The sequence below is a fragment of the Mytilus trossulus genome, chromosome 7, assembly GCF_036588685.1.
Source record: "Mytilus trossulus isolate FHL-02 chromosome 7, PNRI_Mtr1.1.1.hap1, whole genome shotgun sequence".
Classification (NCBI taxonomy): Eukaryota; Metazoa; Mollusca; class Bivalvia; order Mytilida; family Mytilidae; genus Mytilus; species Mytilus trossulus.
The window spans coordinates 29,018,576-29,036,997 of NC_086379.1; the positions used below are offsets into that span (position 1 = coordinate 29,018,576).

At 31.4% G+C, this 18,422-nt stretch overlaps 1 protein-coding gene across 1 annotated transcript in view; it reads right to left on the minus strand.

The window, feature by feature from the left end:
• Positions 1-1,245: 1,245 nt before the first annotated feature.
• Positions 1,246-18,422, minus strand: part of LOC134726950 (caspase-7-like) — a 34,845-nt gene continuing 17,668 nt past the window's right edge. The window contains exons 7-15 of the mRNA XM_063591347.1: positions 18,273-18,304; positions 17,835-17,898; positions 16,932-16,993; positions 16,646-16,661; positions 9,701-9,927; positions 8,773-8,945; positions 4,214-4,337; positions 2,356-2,564; positions 1,246-1,460 (exon numbers count right to left, since the gene is read on the minus strand). Coding sequence (XP_063447417.1) covers positions 1,419-1,460; positions 2,356-2,564; positions 4,214-4,337; positions 8,773-8,945; positions 9,701-9,881 — 729 coding nt within the window. The 5' untranslated portion in view covers positions 9,882-9,927; positions 16,646-16,661; positions 16,932-16,993; positions 17,835-17,898; positions 18,273-18,304 and the 3' untranslated portion in view covers positions 1,246-1,418. The remainder of the gene's footprint in view (positions 1,461-2,355; positions 2,565-4,213; positions 4,338-8,772; positions 8,946-9,700; positions 9,928-16,645; positions 16,662-16,931; positions 16,994-17,834; positions 17,899-18,272; positions 18,305-18,422) is intronic.

The window sequence follows — 18,422 nt, forward strand, 5'->3', positions numbered from 1 at the left end:
GAGTAAGTTGATATTGTAACATTAAAAATTCACAGTATAAAATACTTTTTTTATTTCCAGTTTATTTGAACCCTGATGGATAATTGCTTTATTTGCTATCATACAAATTAACCTTATTTTAACTTAGTGTCAATAAAAGGGCTAAGTGCTGGTACATTGTGATAATTAGGAGCCCAAAAACATGTAAAAAGCGCGAAGTTTCATGTACAATAATTTGTGTGTAGAAGTAAGGACCTCTAAGAAAATTTACCACATCGTCCGATACCTAAAAATAACAGTTGGGATTGATTTTATTATTGATTATTGATCATAACTATTTGCCACTTTTTTTTATCAAAATATCAAGGCACAAAACCAGGACATAGGAACACAAGACCGTTTATCTAATCACTAGCACATCACCAGGACAATTTCGTTTTTCGATGAATTTGTAGTACATAATCATAGTGAGGTACGTGATGTTTTGGTGAAAAACGAAAGGCTGTCAGAGTTACAGAAAATCAGATTTCCCGCAGAGTTTCAAACCGGAACAGTCGAGCAAGTATGGACATTACATTTAGGCTTAAATTAGCTCTGCATTTTGTTTGTGATTGAAGATTTGACACAGCATAGGTTTGTGACACAACATGAATGTGGGTCAAAGAACTGAAAAATCTGAAATTGACATTTACATTACATACATGTAGTCCAATATTCAAAATCTAAGTACATTGTTAGAACCAGCTTATCAAAGAAACCCAAGAATTCAAGTTGATGAAATGTGACAAAAGTTTACCTAGGACACTTAGAACCACAATGTGGACAAATAAGATAAAGGAGCCCCAAAATCCCGAATCTCTGAGTACTTGGTTTAATTCAGCATTTCAAAGAACCACATAACATTTGTTGTTGGAATCAATCAAGTTTAAATTTGCTGCCTGATCACCAAAAGAAACATGCCACGTTTTTATTGTCATTATGTATCAATAGTGTTGGACAATAAATGATTACCTTCTGTACCACGTGAGTTCACTATATTTTTGTGAGGCTATGATGTGCATTATTTTCAATTCTACGAAGGGTTTTATGGAATGTTTTTCATTTAGTTTATTTCCTCGTTTAATTTGTTTTCTGCATTTCTTGATTTATGGGTTTCATTGACGTTTTGATTCAAAACAAAAACAAAGTTGTATCAACAAACATTCTTCAGATATGTTGTTGATCTATCAATTTATTATTTCATTTTACATTTTTATTTCTTCTGCACGTTGCGTTCTTTTTAGAATTGAACTTATTCCATCTGCATGCGATCAGTCAATTCAGCACAACGATTACCTGTCGAATAGCACCAATGTGTCTGCGACAGCTCGTAGAGGGGACAACAGTTGTAAACTTATAGTCCTCATGGAAGTCTTAAAGATTCATCATGATCAAAGTCTTCATGTGTCCCTATCACTATAATGTAAAGTCTGTTTTACCACCTGCAATAATAGTTAAATTACATGTATATTAATATCAAAAGCGTGTGTAGTATTCACAATTTGTTTCTTTAAGCGGAGATTGAAATTTTAATCAGCTAAACAAGAAATGTTTACGTTTTTATCAAAAAGTTGCACAAAAAGAATTCGAACACGTAAAAGTGTTGTTTGTTTATGGTATACACGTGTGTGATTATTATACTGGATGGGAGTATTAAGTTTCATGCACGAGTAAATTTAGATGGCTTAAAGTCATTCGAGCCATTATATTTAAAGTGCAAAAAACAACAATGTGCCAATAAATCTCTATACTAATTCATATAACTATTTACAGATTTTTTTTACTAATAGTTTGCGGTAACCAGTACCAGCTGCTAGATTTTGGTAAATATGACATTGTTATACGAACTTTAATAATGGAGTGTGCACTTGTATCCGCAAGTGGCGACTACCATGTTAGAGTTTATGGTTAACTTAATTGATAAATATTTCATTCTCGTTTGAGGCTACGATTTAGAATATTAATAATTTAAAAAAAATCAGGAGAATTTAAAAAAGATTGACACCGAAAACGTTTCAAGAAATATGATAAAGGATTTATGTGAGATTGAAACATTACAGAAAGAGTGATGGAGACAACATGCTCATGAGGTCATATTATAAACTAAAGGCTTAGATTTCACCGTTTAAGAATTTAAATAAATTATTTTGTAACAACAATAATATTAAAATGATTTATGTGATTAGTGTAATAAATTTTTGCAATCTAATGTGAGTATAGTATAGATAAGATGTTACTTCAATCTCAAATGTCAAATTCACTATATGTTTCAATAACACATCACTTTAAATGTTCAAAAAGGGTTAAATGCGTCCAACCTGATCTTGAATGACTTACTGTTTTTTTGCGTGTAAATAGGAGTGACTTTGTCAATGTCGATGTAAAACTAGGAACCTGGCAAACATTGGTCAACCCACGGGATGTGATTTCAGTGACTTGAGGTAATATGTCTGTAAGCTTTGTTTTAAATCCTTGTTGGAAGAGAAGGTGAGATAAATTCTTTATATAAATAGATCCACATTCACCATCTCTGTAGGCAACAAAATCTGAAAATAATAAAATTTTAAAAACTGAAAAGCATTCATATACGGTTTTCTCGTTTCTCGTTTTTTATATAGATTAGACCGTTGGTTTTCCCGCTTGAAGGATTTTACACTTGTGATTTTGGGGCCCTTTACAGCTTGTTGTTATGTGTGAGCCAAGGCTGTGTGTTGAAGGCCGTATATTGACCTATAATGGTTGACTTTAAAATATTGTAATTTGAATGGACAGTTGTCTCATTGGCAATCACACAACATCTTCCTATATCTATATAAGAACTTAGTTTCTTTAGTCTACAGATTAAAATTCATTATCAGATGCTGGTACTGTTATCCCTTCCGGAAACATACCAGTTAACTTATTACAGTTTTGTATTGTTAAATCTTAAATATGTTCTTGAGATTGTGTTGTGCATTGATTGTTGTGTGTCGCTTCGTTGGTTTATTCTATCGTCATGTTTCAGCAATAATCGTCCATCAGGGCCATTCTTAATAAAACCAAACCAAGACATTATCAAAGTCTTTGTATCCTTCATTTTTCTTGAGTTCCTTAGAGGCAAAGTTAGTTAGTTTAAACATATTTATTTATAGTAGATTAGAAGCCAAGTTAATGCACCATTAACAAACTTTGAACATCACACTAGTAGTTAATGTTTATCTCAGATCTTTATTATCTGAATATCTCTTCTACCGCAATTCCGTATCCAGTCGTAATTGCACCTGTCATTTTTTATGGCCCGTATGACCCTCCATACCTTTAAAGAACTACCCAGCTGAATTATGTTGACAGAGTACTATCAATTCATGCCACAACTTTTCTAACTTGTTTTTTTTTTATGAAAAATATGACAACCTTAATGCTCTTCTTACAGTTCAAACTAGGAAAAAATGAGAAAAGAAAATCAGGTGGGTTGAGCATCATTTGATTGCAACTAGGTTTATAGCTATATAATTACATTAGATGTATGTTTCATTATAGTACTTCATTCTGATTGGCTAACAGCACATCACGTGTTAATCCTTCAGCAGTTGCATTACTCAATAAAACTTTTTATTCATGATAACACGTGGTCCCACAATAAAGTGCACAGGTGAATTAAATAAAAAAAAATATAAAATTCGTGTTTTCATGATCGTAGCTAAAAAATATAATTATAAGTCTTCTTTTAGTAACTTCATAGGGTTGTAAAAGCGTTGACCGTGTGCACATTTTTAGAATGAAGACAAAATGTACTTCGGTCAACGCTCTAACACCACAATGAAGTTACAAAAAGAAGCATTCAATTCTTAAATAGTATGTATCGTAGATATTAACTTTTACCCTTAATCATTACATAAGTGGTACAAAATCAGAAAAAAGGTATTATATAGCCCAAAATATGTTGTCTTTACAACCCAGGTAACTGTTTTATCAGAGATCTGTGAAAACAGACATTTAGACAAACCTGGCTTGCCAATAATAATTTCCATGCAAGAAACTCCAAGTCGCATTTCCTTTACCAGTCAGTATGGTTGACTTAAGGTTCCATGTTATCATATCGATATATGTATCGCATTTTCTTTTTGATAAGGAGTCTGTCCCGGACCCTAGCAATTCACCACTGACCTCAAAATTTTTAGAGGGTATCAATTTTTTTTTTGCTCAAATACGTTACCTTGTACAGTTGCATAGGATACTAATACATCAGTATGGGACGAACATTTTATCATTTGTACGTTGTTCATGTCACCATATGCATCAGTTGTTATTCCGTGGTCTACGTTGTTTCCACGACAGGCCTAAATATATAAAACAAATCATTTAAAAATAGATTTACAAATTATTGATAAAGGTTTCGAAAACACAATTAATTCATCCTTTTCACCCAGTAAAATCATTTAAAACACAATACTTTGCACAGTTGAAAACCCGCGATTTCGTTTGTGCCTCTCGATAAAACGTTACATAAGCACTAAAAAACTAGTTTTTTTGTTTTTTTTATCTAAACTGCAACTATGTATAAAATATAAATGGAAAAGGTTAAAACTCTTCTTCTTGTTCTTAGAAAATAAACTAAAACTTTCGTTTATTTACAAAAAAAAAACGAAATGATAAAGGCAACAGTAGTGTACTGTTGTTCAAAAGTCATAATCGATTGAGAGAAAACAAATCCGGGTTCAAAACTAAAACTGAGGGAAACGCATCAACTACAAGCGGAGGACAAAGGAACATTGAAGTGCAACAAAAACAAACGTCAACAAACATTGAAGTGAACTATTTCAAAATATCTCCCATATTACTGACTTGGTACAGGACATTTGAAGAAGAATGATTGATTGAACCTGGTTATAATTTCTAAGAATGATAATACAGATGCAAAAAAGAAATGATAAATATGTTTACATGTGCTTTTCCTTCGTCTGGTGATTCTCATGTAGATATACATGAAAGAAACTTATATATATATATAATTAAAAAAAATACAAAATTTAAATGTTACTTGGTTTTGTTCATTAATTAATGCTATTGCAGTATTTAGGAATTTTGGTCCTCAATGCTCTAATTTTAAAATATACAAAATTTTAATGTTACTTAGTTTTGTTCATTTATTAATTCTATTGCAGTATTTGGGCATTTTGGTCCTCAATGCTCTTCAACTTCGTATTTTATTTTGCCTTCTTATTTTTTTTGGATTCGAGCGTCACTGATGTAGATGAAACGCGCGTCTGGCGTATATAAAAAATTTAGTCCTGGTATCTATGATGAGTTTATTTACAGCCACTGGGTCGATGCCACTGCTGGTGGCGATTTATTTCCCCGAGGGTATCACCAGCCCATGCCAGTAGTCAGCACTTTTGTGCTGACATGAATTATCATTGATACGGTAATATTTATAAATTAACTGTTTTCAAAATATTGATTTCTTTAAATACTAAGGCTTTTCTACCTCAGGCATATATTACATTAGCTGTATAACGCATAACTTTTAGGAATTTTGGTCCTCAATGCTCTTCAACTTCGTACTTTATTTGTCCTTTTTAACTTTTTTGGAATCTAGCGTCACCGATGAGTCTTTTGTAGATGAAACGCGCGTCTGGCTCATATACAAAATTTAGTCCTGGTATCTATGATGAGTTCATTTTTAACCAATTTTGAGACGTTTCGGCCTTCAGTTACTTTTTTTTTTTCGTCACAACATGAGAGAAGAAACTGATGAAGGCCAATGGTCGAAACGTCTTAAAAATTGGTTTATTATTACAATAATGTAAAGTATGTTCCCTATTGAAATTTTTAAAACAAGCATATGTTAATTAATAACATAACAAATACGAATAAGCAACAAATGTTGTTTAAACAATGCCGTCAAGTAAGCATACAGAATTAACCAGCTTTGAAAACAATGGCAAGTTTGTTGTCTCCCGAAACACTTAAAATTTTCTGACGCGAAGCGGATTGAAACAGTTTATATCAAGGGGGGGGGGGGATAAACTTGCTTTTATCCAAAAAATATAGCCAGTAAATAAGCGTTTATTATACGAGGAAAAACTTAATTATATTTCAAGACAAGGTATAGTTATTCTCTTCATACATATAAAAGAGGGGTCAATGATACCAGAGGCACATTCAAACTCTTAAATCGAAAATAAAATGACAACGCCATGGCTAAAGAAGTTAAAGACAGATATAAATACTAGTACACAAGACACAACATAGAAAACTACAGAAAAGGCAACACAAACCCCAACAAAAACTTAGTGCTTTGGAAAGGTAAGGAGATCCTGCTCCATATGTGGTACCATTCATGTTGCTCATGTTAACCAAACCCGGTTAATTGTGTTATTCGGTAGGTCGCATTCGTGAAACGAGAACGGACTATAGTTATGACATAAAGAACTTATCCGATATAATCTGTGAAACGGGTATTCCATAACGGTCAACCAACTCGTGATGGCGTCCATGAATTAAGGCAACAGAAGTATACCACTGTTCGAAAGTCGTAAAGTTTACGAATAAATGGTTTCAACATCAGCATTTTGAACTTTTGGTTAATATCTTTCTTGTGAGCAGCAATCTCCTATCATAGACATAATGATGGACAGTACCAGTCCGGAAATATCGTATCAATTGGGAGATATATACTCAGTATGCAGGCGCTGTTGGAATGTTGCTACATAGAAATGGATAAATCCCCATCAGGAAGCTAAAATAATCTCTTTTGTCGAAAATTTTTTTTTTCAAAAAAAACTGTCATTGTCAATTGTCTAGATGAAAATCATAATATGATGCAGATTTATACACGTTCAACGGCACCATTTCGGTCTGCAATAATAACAACGAGCAAAACCATAAGAAACACCATAAGATACGGGCGAAAGATACCAGAGGGACAGTCAAACTCATAAAGATACACAACCTTTCAAAGGCGACACACCATTTTTCAACAAATCACATTTAAAATGTAACCTTACTCTGACGAACAATAGTTCTTTTTACTAAAACTATTCAATAAATTTACAATTATAATTTTCTAGCTAAATGAGAAATATATTTTGACCATTTGGGTCAACGTTTACTTTTTTATGAAATTGTAATAAAATTTTGAACTATATATGGTACATAAAATTGAGAATGGAAATGGGGAATGTGTCAAAGAGACAACAACCCGACCAAATAAAAAAAACAACAGCAGAAGGTCACCAACAGGTCTTCAATGTAGCGAGAAATTCCCGCACCCGGAGGCGTCCTTCAGCTGGCCCTTAAACAAATATATACTAGTTCAGTGCTAATGAACGCCATACTAATTTCCAAATTGTACACAAGAAACTAAAATTAAAATAATACAAGACTAACAAAGGCCAGAGGCTCCTGACTTGGGACAGGCGCAAAAATGCAGCGGTGTTAAACATGTTTGTGAGATATCAACCCTTCCCCTATACCTCTAACCAATGTAGAAAAGTAAACACAAATGCAAATGAAGATGCAAATAAAGATTTTCGGAAAACCAGGCGCTTTCTGTGGTGAAAGATGTCTTCCAAAACATCGCGTGTCACTAAAAGACATTGGCTGAAATAAAGCAAGTCTATAGGTCATAAATGTTCATATCGGGATAAATTTGGTCCTATCGTATTTAATCTATTTAAAAAAAAAATAGCTGTGAAAATTGAAATAAAGTATGAATTATTTAGGCATACTAAAATTGGTGGTTAGACATCTCATAAAAAAAAACGGAAAAAAAACATTATTTCTAACTAAGTTTAGACACACACGGTCTGGCTCTATCTTATTCAAACAGTAATTCTCTTTTCAAAAAAGAGATTTACTAGTTTTGAATCGATATATTATGTAAACATAGATTTGATTAACTGCATTTGATTTCTTTTTTAGTCACTTTTATTTTAATATGCACAGATTTTCTGTGCCGAAATATAAGTTATCTTGTTCGTATATTTTTGTCTTCGTATATAAAGAAACGATTTGCTTCATATTATAAAATAGCGTCCTTCTATCCAGCCAGAATTATCAAAGAAGAGTTCTGCTACGTGTTTCTCTGCTGAATAAGGAACAACCAATTAGAGTAGCACATGAAGACACGAGCTTCTTTACACGAATAAACCACGTCTAAATTATCTGTTAGCTTACACAGATTTTCTGTGCCGAAATATAGGTTATCTTGTTGCTTTATAATTGTCTTCGTCGGTATAGGTGCTCACATTTTAAAGCTTTTATTATTTGTCATGTGAGTGCATTATTGCACATTCCGATGCCACGGAGGCGGAGGTTTCTCTTAAAGGGTATCACCAGCCCTTGAAGTCAGGACTTAAGTGTTGAGATGAATTGTAGTTATAGTTATAAATTAACTATTTATAAACCTTTAAGTTATGCTTAGAATGTGTTACAACAGGCATAGATTACCAAAGTTGTTTTTGGCAAAACCTTTCAGAAGAAACGCCAACAAATTTGATTCTGTAATTTATGATGATTTTATTTATCACATCCGGTACTAATAAAATTTGCTGGATGGTTGATTTCTATAGACTTATGCATAAATTCTATCTCTAAACTATTCTAGTCTACTTTAAGGAAAATGCTGCTATTAATCTTAGACGCTTTATAATTGAAAAATATGACGATTCATTTACAATCACTAAAGCAAATATAATCTGTAATTTATAAGTTTACCACAATGTGTACAAAAACCTGAATTTGGACAAATATCATATCAGCCAATCTTACCTGAACGAAAAATAGTTTCGGCTTTCCGAGGAGAGTCCGACAACTTTTCACATAGTCGATAATTTCTTGAAGAGGTACTTCTTCGTTGTTAGTTGCTCTAATGTGTCCATCTCTGCCGTGGCTAAGAATTACACACACAAAACAATCGTCGTTGCTGTGGTTTATGGAGCGATCTAAAAAAATGACATTGTGGCTTGAATAAAAAAATATTATCATTATTAGTTGCAATTAGCTTTGAACTAGATTGCGTTTTCTGTTATGCTCTCGTATTGATACTTTTTGTCTATTGTTTTTAAGTAAGTTGTTTTTGCTTCTTACCTGTATATCAAAAAATTCAAAACGTTTATAACCATTTGCATTTGTGTTTATGTTGTGCTGTAACACCGCTGTCAAAGTTAAGAGACGATGAGCACCCACAAACATGTTTAACCTATCACATTCTTAGTGCTCTCCAAAGTCATAAACTGTAATTTAAAAGTTGTCGTCGGGTAAATTATGTGATTCTTGTATTGTTTTCGTATCTATTTGTTATGAAATAGAACATAATTGCTCTAGTTTGGTTTGTTACACATCGGATTAAGTCAGGGCATGTCGTTTAAACATTTATTTCGTCTTTGTTTCCATACATTATTTGAATGACTAATGTTCTTCATATTTTATTATTGGAGGAGAGTTCATTTTTTGCCGACATACTTGAATATTTATCTTTCTATTGATTCGGATGGTATTTTTTAATTTCCTAATATGTTTCGACGATTCAAGACTAAACAGAAAAAAAATATATAAATAATTAAGCATTTTTTTCATCGTATGATTTCATAATTTTACTCATGTTAAATTCAGTAAGTTAAAGTCTTGTACACTGAATTGTAAAATAACTTACTCTGTTTCATTGTTATATTACAACTTTTTAAAGAAAACAACTTACAGCCTTTCATGGTACTGTTGATTATTGCTCTGGTTGGATTCTGCCTTACGACTACATGAAATCCTAAGTGTTTAAAACTCTTTTCCATTCTTTTTGCATCAATATTAGTACCATTTCTTATACGTCCCCCGACATCTTCAACGTTGAAAATAATACAATACCCGCGTATTCTGTTATTCATAGGATAGAATTTTTCCCAATTGCCTATATGTTGGGCATCAAAGTTCCTAGAACAGATGAAAACAATTGTCATGTGGTCATATTCATGAGACACAACGTGAAAGTGGATTCATTGTACTTAACTTTGTATAATACGATGTACGTTAACGATTAAATGGTTGGAATTGTATAAGTTTCCTAATAGACTTTTTTGAAAGTTTTAAACACGTTACATAAACAGTGGTAGGTCATACTGGTCCCTGGTCAAATAAGGGCAACAAAAAGGAATAAGTTCAAACATACAATCAGTGAAATTAAGGGAAACAGTTTACAGATTTCCTATGATTTTCTCATGTTTAGAAAACATTATTAAATAATTATTTTTTCCCTTACTTTATCGATTATAAGATTTGTTTTAGTTTTGTAAGTTGCTCTTACATTACTTAGTAACAGGGTGTCCTGCCATTTAGAGGATAACCTGTAGAAAAATATAAACACCGGTGTAAAAAGTCGGTTATATTAAAATGATCCATTACGAATATGAATTTAATCATTTTATGTTTGAATAAGCAATGCTTTATTGTAGTTTTTTTCCAAATAAATCTATTGCAAGGTTACAGCTTTTGCATATTCAAGGCTCTTCACTATTTTACATCAAATTTTAACGCTTTGTTGGGTTTTTTTTAATTATTATTATTGTTCGAATTTAAAGTTAATAAAAATAGTTGGTCTGATTTCAATATTAATAATTAAATATTTTCACTTACGCGGATTTACAAATCTGAGTTATGGAATCCTTTATTATTATATATTTTTTTTTTTAAACCGAGTGCAAAAATATATTTAAAGGTGGTACCTCATACTTTTAACCCCATTTTACCCATTACTAAATTATATTACAAGAATGTTCTTTCAGGGAATTCCTTGAATATACGGCTACACGATACTTGCACAATTTGGTAGCATAACTTTCATTTATTGGACGCCGACAGACGCAAACAAAATACTGTTAAGGCAAGAAGAGCGAAACATTGGTTTTTCAAAACACCTGCACACCAGAGAAAGAGATGATCCCTGCTTCAGATAAGAATCTTGATAAATCTTCAATTCTGTATACGTTGAGAGGTCGAAACAAAATTCACAATGGAGAGACAGTGTTTCATGGATCCATTAAAGCAATATGGTTGGCGCTGAAGTTGACATTATGTGATGAGTAAAGGTTAGTCAACAAAAAGCATTTTGTATTATTTTAGCACAATCTTTATATCTTTATACATGTTCCGGACCATATGACTATTTGGACCATACGCGTATGGCCATGACCATATGGGTATATACTCATATGGTCGGTGTAATTAACAGGTTTACCTTTAATACTTAACTCTTCATATAACCCTTCTAGTTAATTGTCACGTCATTTAAAAAAAAGACACTACCAAAGGTCATTTTAATAGAGATCTATTAAAAGTTAATAATAACAAGATTAACTAAATAAAATAAGCAGTTTCACACAGTAAATTTCATCACTAGTAAAAACTATCGGAAACATATTTTATACCCACAGGCACTTGTCTCAGAAAAAAAATCCTATATACCTTATTATAACACAAGGTACTTAACTTGCATTTTATAAAAATACAGGCAGGTGCAGGTTGGGGTAATCGTAATCAGTAATCGTAATCAGCTGTAATCGATTACATTTTGCAGTGTTATCGTAGTAATCAGTAATCATGCCATTTCTGATTACAAGTAATCATAATGTAATCGATTACATTTGCCCAAAACAGGTGTAATCATAATTACTTTTAGATTACTTTAAGATTTCTTTCATATGATTACTTGCTGATTACAAATCTTGTATATTGGTATATAAGAAAATAGTTTTGATAGACAATATGACTATTTAGAGCATTAATAAAAAAAATCATGAAACTAGTATTCACTATGATGGTACTTTGTTTAATTTGATAAATAGTATCAGCTATATAACAAGTTTTGTATTACCAAGTGTTTTATTTTGTTAACAATTTACTAAAGGAATTTTCTTTCCAGTTTTTGTGAGATTGAGCTCTTATGATATAAGAGTTTGTCTTGAAAGCTTTTTTGTTCATTGATTGAACACTTCTGATAGTAACTCCAATTAATTTATTACATATAGGTATGCCCAATATTTTTATAAAACTACAATGAAATTCAAAAGTAGACAACAGTTGATTCCAATTTGACTTTTAAGGGTCGACATACATAACTGCATGAGCCCATTTGAGTCAAAATGGAATTTAAAATCCTATTTCACTTTTGACAATTTTGATAAATTTTGTTTTCCCTAAATATCATGATATATGTATTTAAAATTTTCAAACAAATAACAAGATGACCACTTATAACTTTATTAATATTGCAATTAAGACACTAATATTTTAATACCCAAGCTCACCTATTGTTTGTTAAAAAAAAATGGAAGTGGTGATTAACACCTGTAAAAACATTTATGGATGTGTCAATTATGTCCCCACAGACAATAAAACTATACTTAATTGATTTTTCATTATTTGTTCAGGTTTTTGGTGAATTGGGCAGTTGGTTAAAATTTGTAGGAAAAAAAAACAAAGTTATATCTTTTACGTAGAGAAAGGACAATATGTTATCAAATTACACTGTACTTGTCTCAATTCTTTTAAACATGTTAAATAAGATTAATAAATTATGGCTTCAAAAAAAAACCCAGCTTTTTCGTGAATATAAAAAGATAGTAGAAATTCTTTAATATTGCAATATACAATGTAATCATAATTAAACACAAGTAATCATGATAACTTTAAAGAAAAGTAATCTAATGTAATCAATTACATTTGAAATAGGGTGTAATTGTAATGTAATTGATTACATTTTATAAGCAAATTAATTGTAATTTAATCGATTACATTTCAAAGTAATTAACCTGGTTAGGTGGTGACGAAGTTCCGTTATATGCCGCTTTATAGGCTGTCAACCCCCCTAAAACTTGTTATATCGTAAATCTAAATTGATTCATCTTTACAATGGTGTATAACATGCCTACATTTGTTGTCGGAATCATTCGTAGCAATCCTACCAAAGTATGTCAATCGTAATAATTTTGCAAACCGCTGAAGAATTAGCAATACACAGCTGCAGTTAATGATTTATTATAAAAATTGTTTAAAAAAACTGTTAGTTTTCGTATGGATAGAACCTATCATAAAGTTAGTAAAATTGTATAATATATCGTGAAAAAAATCTAACAAGTGTTGTTTGTGGTATGTCTAATCAGTTACAAATTTTCCCATGACGTCAATGTCTTGCAGACTCTCTCTTGACTTTACGTATGAAATGAAACAAGATCAGATGACTCCGAGAATCATTTAGACTTTCCAATAGAATTGACCAATCGGAAACCGAGATATACAAGGAGACGTGACGCGTTTATTGCCAATTCTTCAGCGGTTTGCAAAATTTTTACGATTGACATACTTTGGTAGTTCATTTTATAGAGTTTCTTAATGCATATTATTGAAAAAATACTAAACGGTCCAAATACTTATATGGTCCGGCCCGTTAAATTGCCAAAAAAGTATAAACTGATATGATCAGATCATACGAGTACAGTCGGACCATATGAGTATACGCATATGGTCATGACGATACGCGTATTGTCTAAATACTCATATGATCCGAAACATACACATACACATTTAATCCTTTGTTTCTAATTTGATTTGAACTATTTCATTTGTGACGGAAATCGACAGCACTCAAACATACGGTGACCATCAGCAATTGAATTAGTAGAGAACGAAACGATCGATATGTCTGTATGTCATGAGAGAACGTTTTACGGTATTGCGGGCACATCTAATGATATCGATACAACCTGTTGTGAACTGTATTTGCCCTGAACTAAGTCAGGAAAATGGCCATTGTTATATCATAATTCGTTTATGTGTAGGTTACATTTTGGTGTTGTGTTTCTGTTGTGTCGTGGTTCTCTCCTTATTTTTTATGTGTTTCCCTCAGTTTTAGTTTGTAAGCTGGATTGGTTTTTTCCTCAATCGATTTAAGACTTTCAAGCAGCGGTATACTACTGTTGCCTATTTACACGCAGTTCATACATTTCCCTCATTCTTTTCCTCATGCTTGGGTGTTGTTGTTGTTTTTATTCAATTTGTGAAATTTGAACATCGGTGTACTCGTTGTTTCCTTTTACTATTTATCAATAAATATATTTACAAGAAAAAAATTTCAGTGCATGGTTAGCCAAATAATGGTAACTCTGTGAATCATAATAAACATCTCTCTACCACTTATATATAGCTACAACTAAAGGTGCAGTATCAAGCAAACCGATATTAAGTAATAAAGCTTTAAATATTTGATAACAAAACTAGAGGCTCTTAAGAGCGTGTGTCGCTCACCTTAGTCTATTTGCATATTAAACAAAGGACGCTGATGGATTCATGACAAAATTGTGTTTTGGTGATGGTGATGTGTTTGTAGATCTTACTTTACTGAACATTCTTGCTTATTACAATTATCTCATTATCTCAATTTATAATGAACTTGGCCCATTAGATAAAGAGGAAAATATTTTGTTAAAGTTTCCAAAAATTTACAAGATTTACCAATTTTTGAAAACCTGACTATAAAGGGCAATAACTCCTTAAGGGGTCAACTGACCTTTTTGGTGATGTTAACTTATTTGTGGATCGTACTTTGCTGAACATTATTGCTGTTTACAGTTTATCTCTATTTATAATGATATTCAAGATAAAAACCAAAAACAGCAAATTTCCTTAAAAATTTCTAATTTAAGGGGCAGCAACCCAACAATCAGTTGTCCAATTCATCTGAAAATTTCAGGGCAGATAGATCTTGACTTGCAAAACAATTTTACCCCATGTCTTGACTGCTCTTATGCTTTGGGTACAGAGTTATAAGCCAAAAAAATCTACATTTAACCCCTATGTTCTATTTTTAGCCATGGCGGCCATCTTGGTTGGTCAGCAGAGTCACAACACACATTTTTTAAACTAGATACCTCAATGATGATTATGGCCAAGTATGGTGGAATTTTAACCAGTAGTTTTAGAGGAGAAGATTTTTTTTAAAGATCAGAAAAAAGTACGAAAAAATGGTATAAAATTACTATAAAGGGCAATACCTCCTTAAGGGGTCAACTGACCATTTAAGTAATATAACTTATTTGTAGATCTTACTTTGCTGAACATTATTGCTGTTTACAGTTTATCTTTATCTATAATAATATTTAAGATAATCGCCAAAAAAACGTATAATTTCTTTAAAATTGCCAATTCAGGGGCAGCAACCCAACAATCAGTTGTCGGATTCATCTGAAAATTTCAGGGCAGATATATCTTGACTTGCAAAACAATTTAACCCCATGTCTGAATTGCTCTTGATGCTTTGGGTTCAGAGTTATAAGCCAAAATCTACATTTAACCCCTATGTTCTATTTTTAGCCATGGTGGCCATCTTGGTAGGTCGGCAGAGTCACCACATACATTTTTTAAACTAGATACCTCAATGATGATTATGGCCAAGTATGGTTTAATTTCAACCAGAAGTTTTAGAGGAGAAGATTTTGGTAAAAGATTAGAAAATATTACGAAAAATTGGTAAAAAATTCCTATAAAGGGCAATACCTCCTTAAGGGGTCAACTGACCATTTAAGTCATAATAACTTATTTGTAGAGTTTAATGGGATGTCTCAAATATTTGAATGAAGAGTTAACTTATCCTTTTTTTTGTGATTTGAACTTACATCATTTGAAAACTGATAAAAAAAATTTAGATAAAGTTACCATAATTTATTAATAGAAAAGGGACCTTAAAATACCAAGAGAAGAAAGATTATGCAAAAACTGTAAACAAATTGAAGACGAGATTCATTTGTTTTTATTTTGTAATAGAAACCATAATAATAGAAAAGTTTATTTTGATTTATTGATAAATGAGAATATCCACTTTATAAATTAAAATGACCATGATGACATAGATACAATAACATATACATTCAACCCAATTTCACACATTCAGGTAAATAAGCTAGGATCCTTTTTAAAACAGTCTATTGAACTGAGGACAGGGGACTCAAAATATTAATTATTTTGTTGTTATTTTTTATGTTCATTTTGTTATGTTGTGTCCTATAAATTTGTAGTTTTATGGCAATAAAGATTTGATTTGAATTGAATTGAATTGAATTGAATTGATATGGTCTGACCGATATAACCGGTCAAGAAATTTTGTTCTTTATCTAATACATAACACGAACTTAAAAAAAATAACATATAGATTTCATCACTGCAAAAAGTATGTTCCAATATTTCTATACTCGAGACAGTCACATGTTACTGTTCAAAGCACAAGGCTTGTCGAACTTTCTAAATAAATAAAATTCATCTGTTGATAGAGGAGAGAAATGTCGTTATACACGAGTTATAGTCATAGTGGTGGAATAGGCTTTTCTATGAACTATTCATCCTTTTCTTTCCAGATTTGAAGAAATGTGTGTTCTTTATCTGCGACGTCAGACATCGTCGCCTTTTTCATGACGTTATAATATGAAATTTCATAAGAAATCAAGAAATTTAACGTCATAATTAAATTTCCGTCAATCAAATTTGCTGAGAACCGCTCATGAAATGTGAAATTAAAAAAAAGTACAGAAATTATAGAAATTATTTTTTGCATCGCATACATTTGTTCTTCCAATTACCCTTCAAAAGCTTAGACTTGTTTACTTACCATAACTGATTGTCTTCTAAAATATATATACATGTAGAATAAATATATGATTAATATTTTTAAAATAGAAAAACATTTATCAATCCGATGATTTTCGTATAATTTATCAATTGTGTTTAATTTGAAATTAAATTAATTGTTAATGTCATTGGGTCTGTTTGACATTGCATTGGGAAAAGATCGTACTAGAACGAGACCATAACATATGATATTATGTCATTGGAATAATTCGCTTTATTTGATTTGTGTAAAAAAGTTGTTTACACATGATTATTATTCATCTTACCATGCTGTGAAACTACATCTGCATCTTGGTTCGACTGATATATGTTTCCATCCGTAGGTCTTCTATAGTTTAAAAAAATCAAACTAGACAATCAATTAAAAACAAATGAATAAATAGATAAATAAATAATAGAAATTCAGATAATCTCTCAAATACTATAAAAATTATCAAAATGTATAACAGCAGTGAACAGTATTGGCTCATTTACTGTTGTTTGTTTTTTATCTTCTTTTTTTTTGACATGACGCTATTAATTTATTTTCAACTTCTGAATTTGAAATCCCTTTTGATAACAAACTACATCAGCATGGCATCGATTAGAGCTAAACTTTGGAGTATCGAGTAGCAAAACAAATTAATAACGAAAGAGATAAAAGTGTCTTGTCACAGAAAGATTGACAAATCATTAATAGAAAAGAAACAGAAAAAAGAAAAATTCATTACTGCATCAATATGTGGCGAAACGTTTCCAAATTTTGGGCTTTCAATGCTCTTGATACTTGTCTTGCTTTTAAAACGTTTGAAATTCGGGCGTCACTTTTGACTTTTGTCTAGCGCGTCGACATACAAAGCTAAAGTCATAGTGTATACAAACACAATTTACAGAGGCTCGTCTGCTGAAAAGGTCAAGCTCTTAATAAAAACTCTTTCAATTTTATATGAAGGGATAATATGTAGCCTTTAATTTATGATTTAGTTGGATATAGTTGTAATGATAAATATGTGCTGAAATATACATATGATTTGTAATTTACTTTTAGAATGACAATAGTGTTTTCGACAAAGATATGACAGATATCGTAATGTGATTATTCATTTGGGGAAATAACTCGGTAAACGTTGTAGATTACATCAAAATTAATGTTTGCCAACTTTATATGAATCATTAGAATCTTAACTAACCTTTCACTACTGGTTTCATATTCTTGATTGTATGGGTTTCCATATGTTGAATTCGGGTATGATTCTGTAATGAAAGTGAACAGGTAGAAAATCCTTATTTTTACCAACTGAATATTTAGATTGCAGATGAAACAAAAATGTTAAAATAAGTTCTTCCCATTTTAATAATCATTTTAACCGAATCCGTTTCTAACATATAATGTAACTGATAAAAAGCCGGATAAACAAGTGTTGGTAAAACTTATTATATTAAAAAGATGAAGTGTAGTATACCTTTTCTGTAAATGATTTAATGTCATATACATATACAAATATTTACAAAGAAATCTTAACGGTTTTTTATAAGACCTTTACAAACTGTTTCCTAGTTTAAGCATGTAGCTTATATAATACTAGTATACTTAATTGTAGTATATAGATAATGCAATTCCATCGTACCATAGTCTGAAGTCGGTACATGCCATAGGTCACTGCAAAAGAAGAAATAGAAAATAAGGCACTGACTTTGAGTTACTGAGCGCTAATACGGACGAACAATGTTATTAAAATGATGTGTCAAAGTGGAGGAACTCAAGAATAAATATTAAA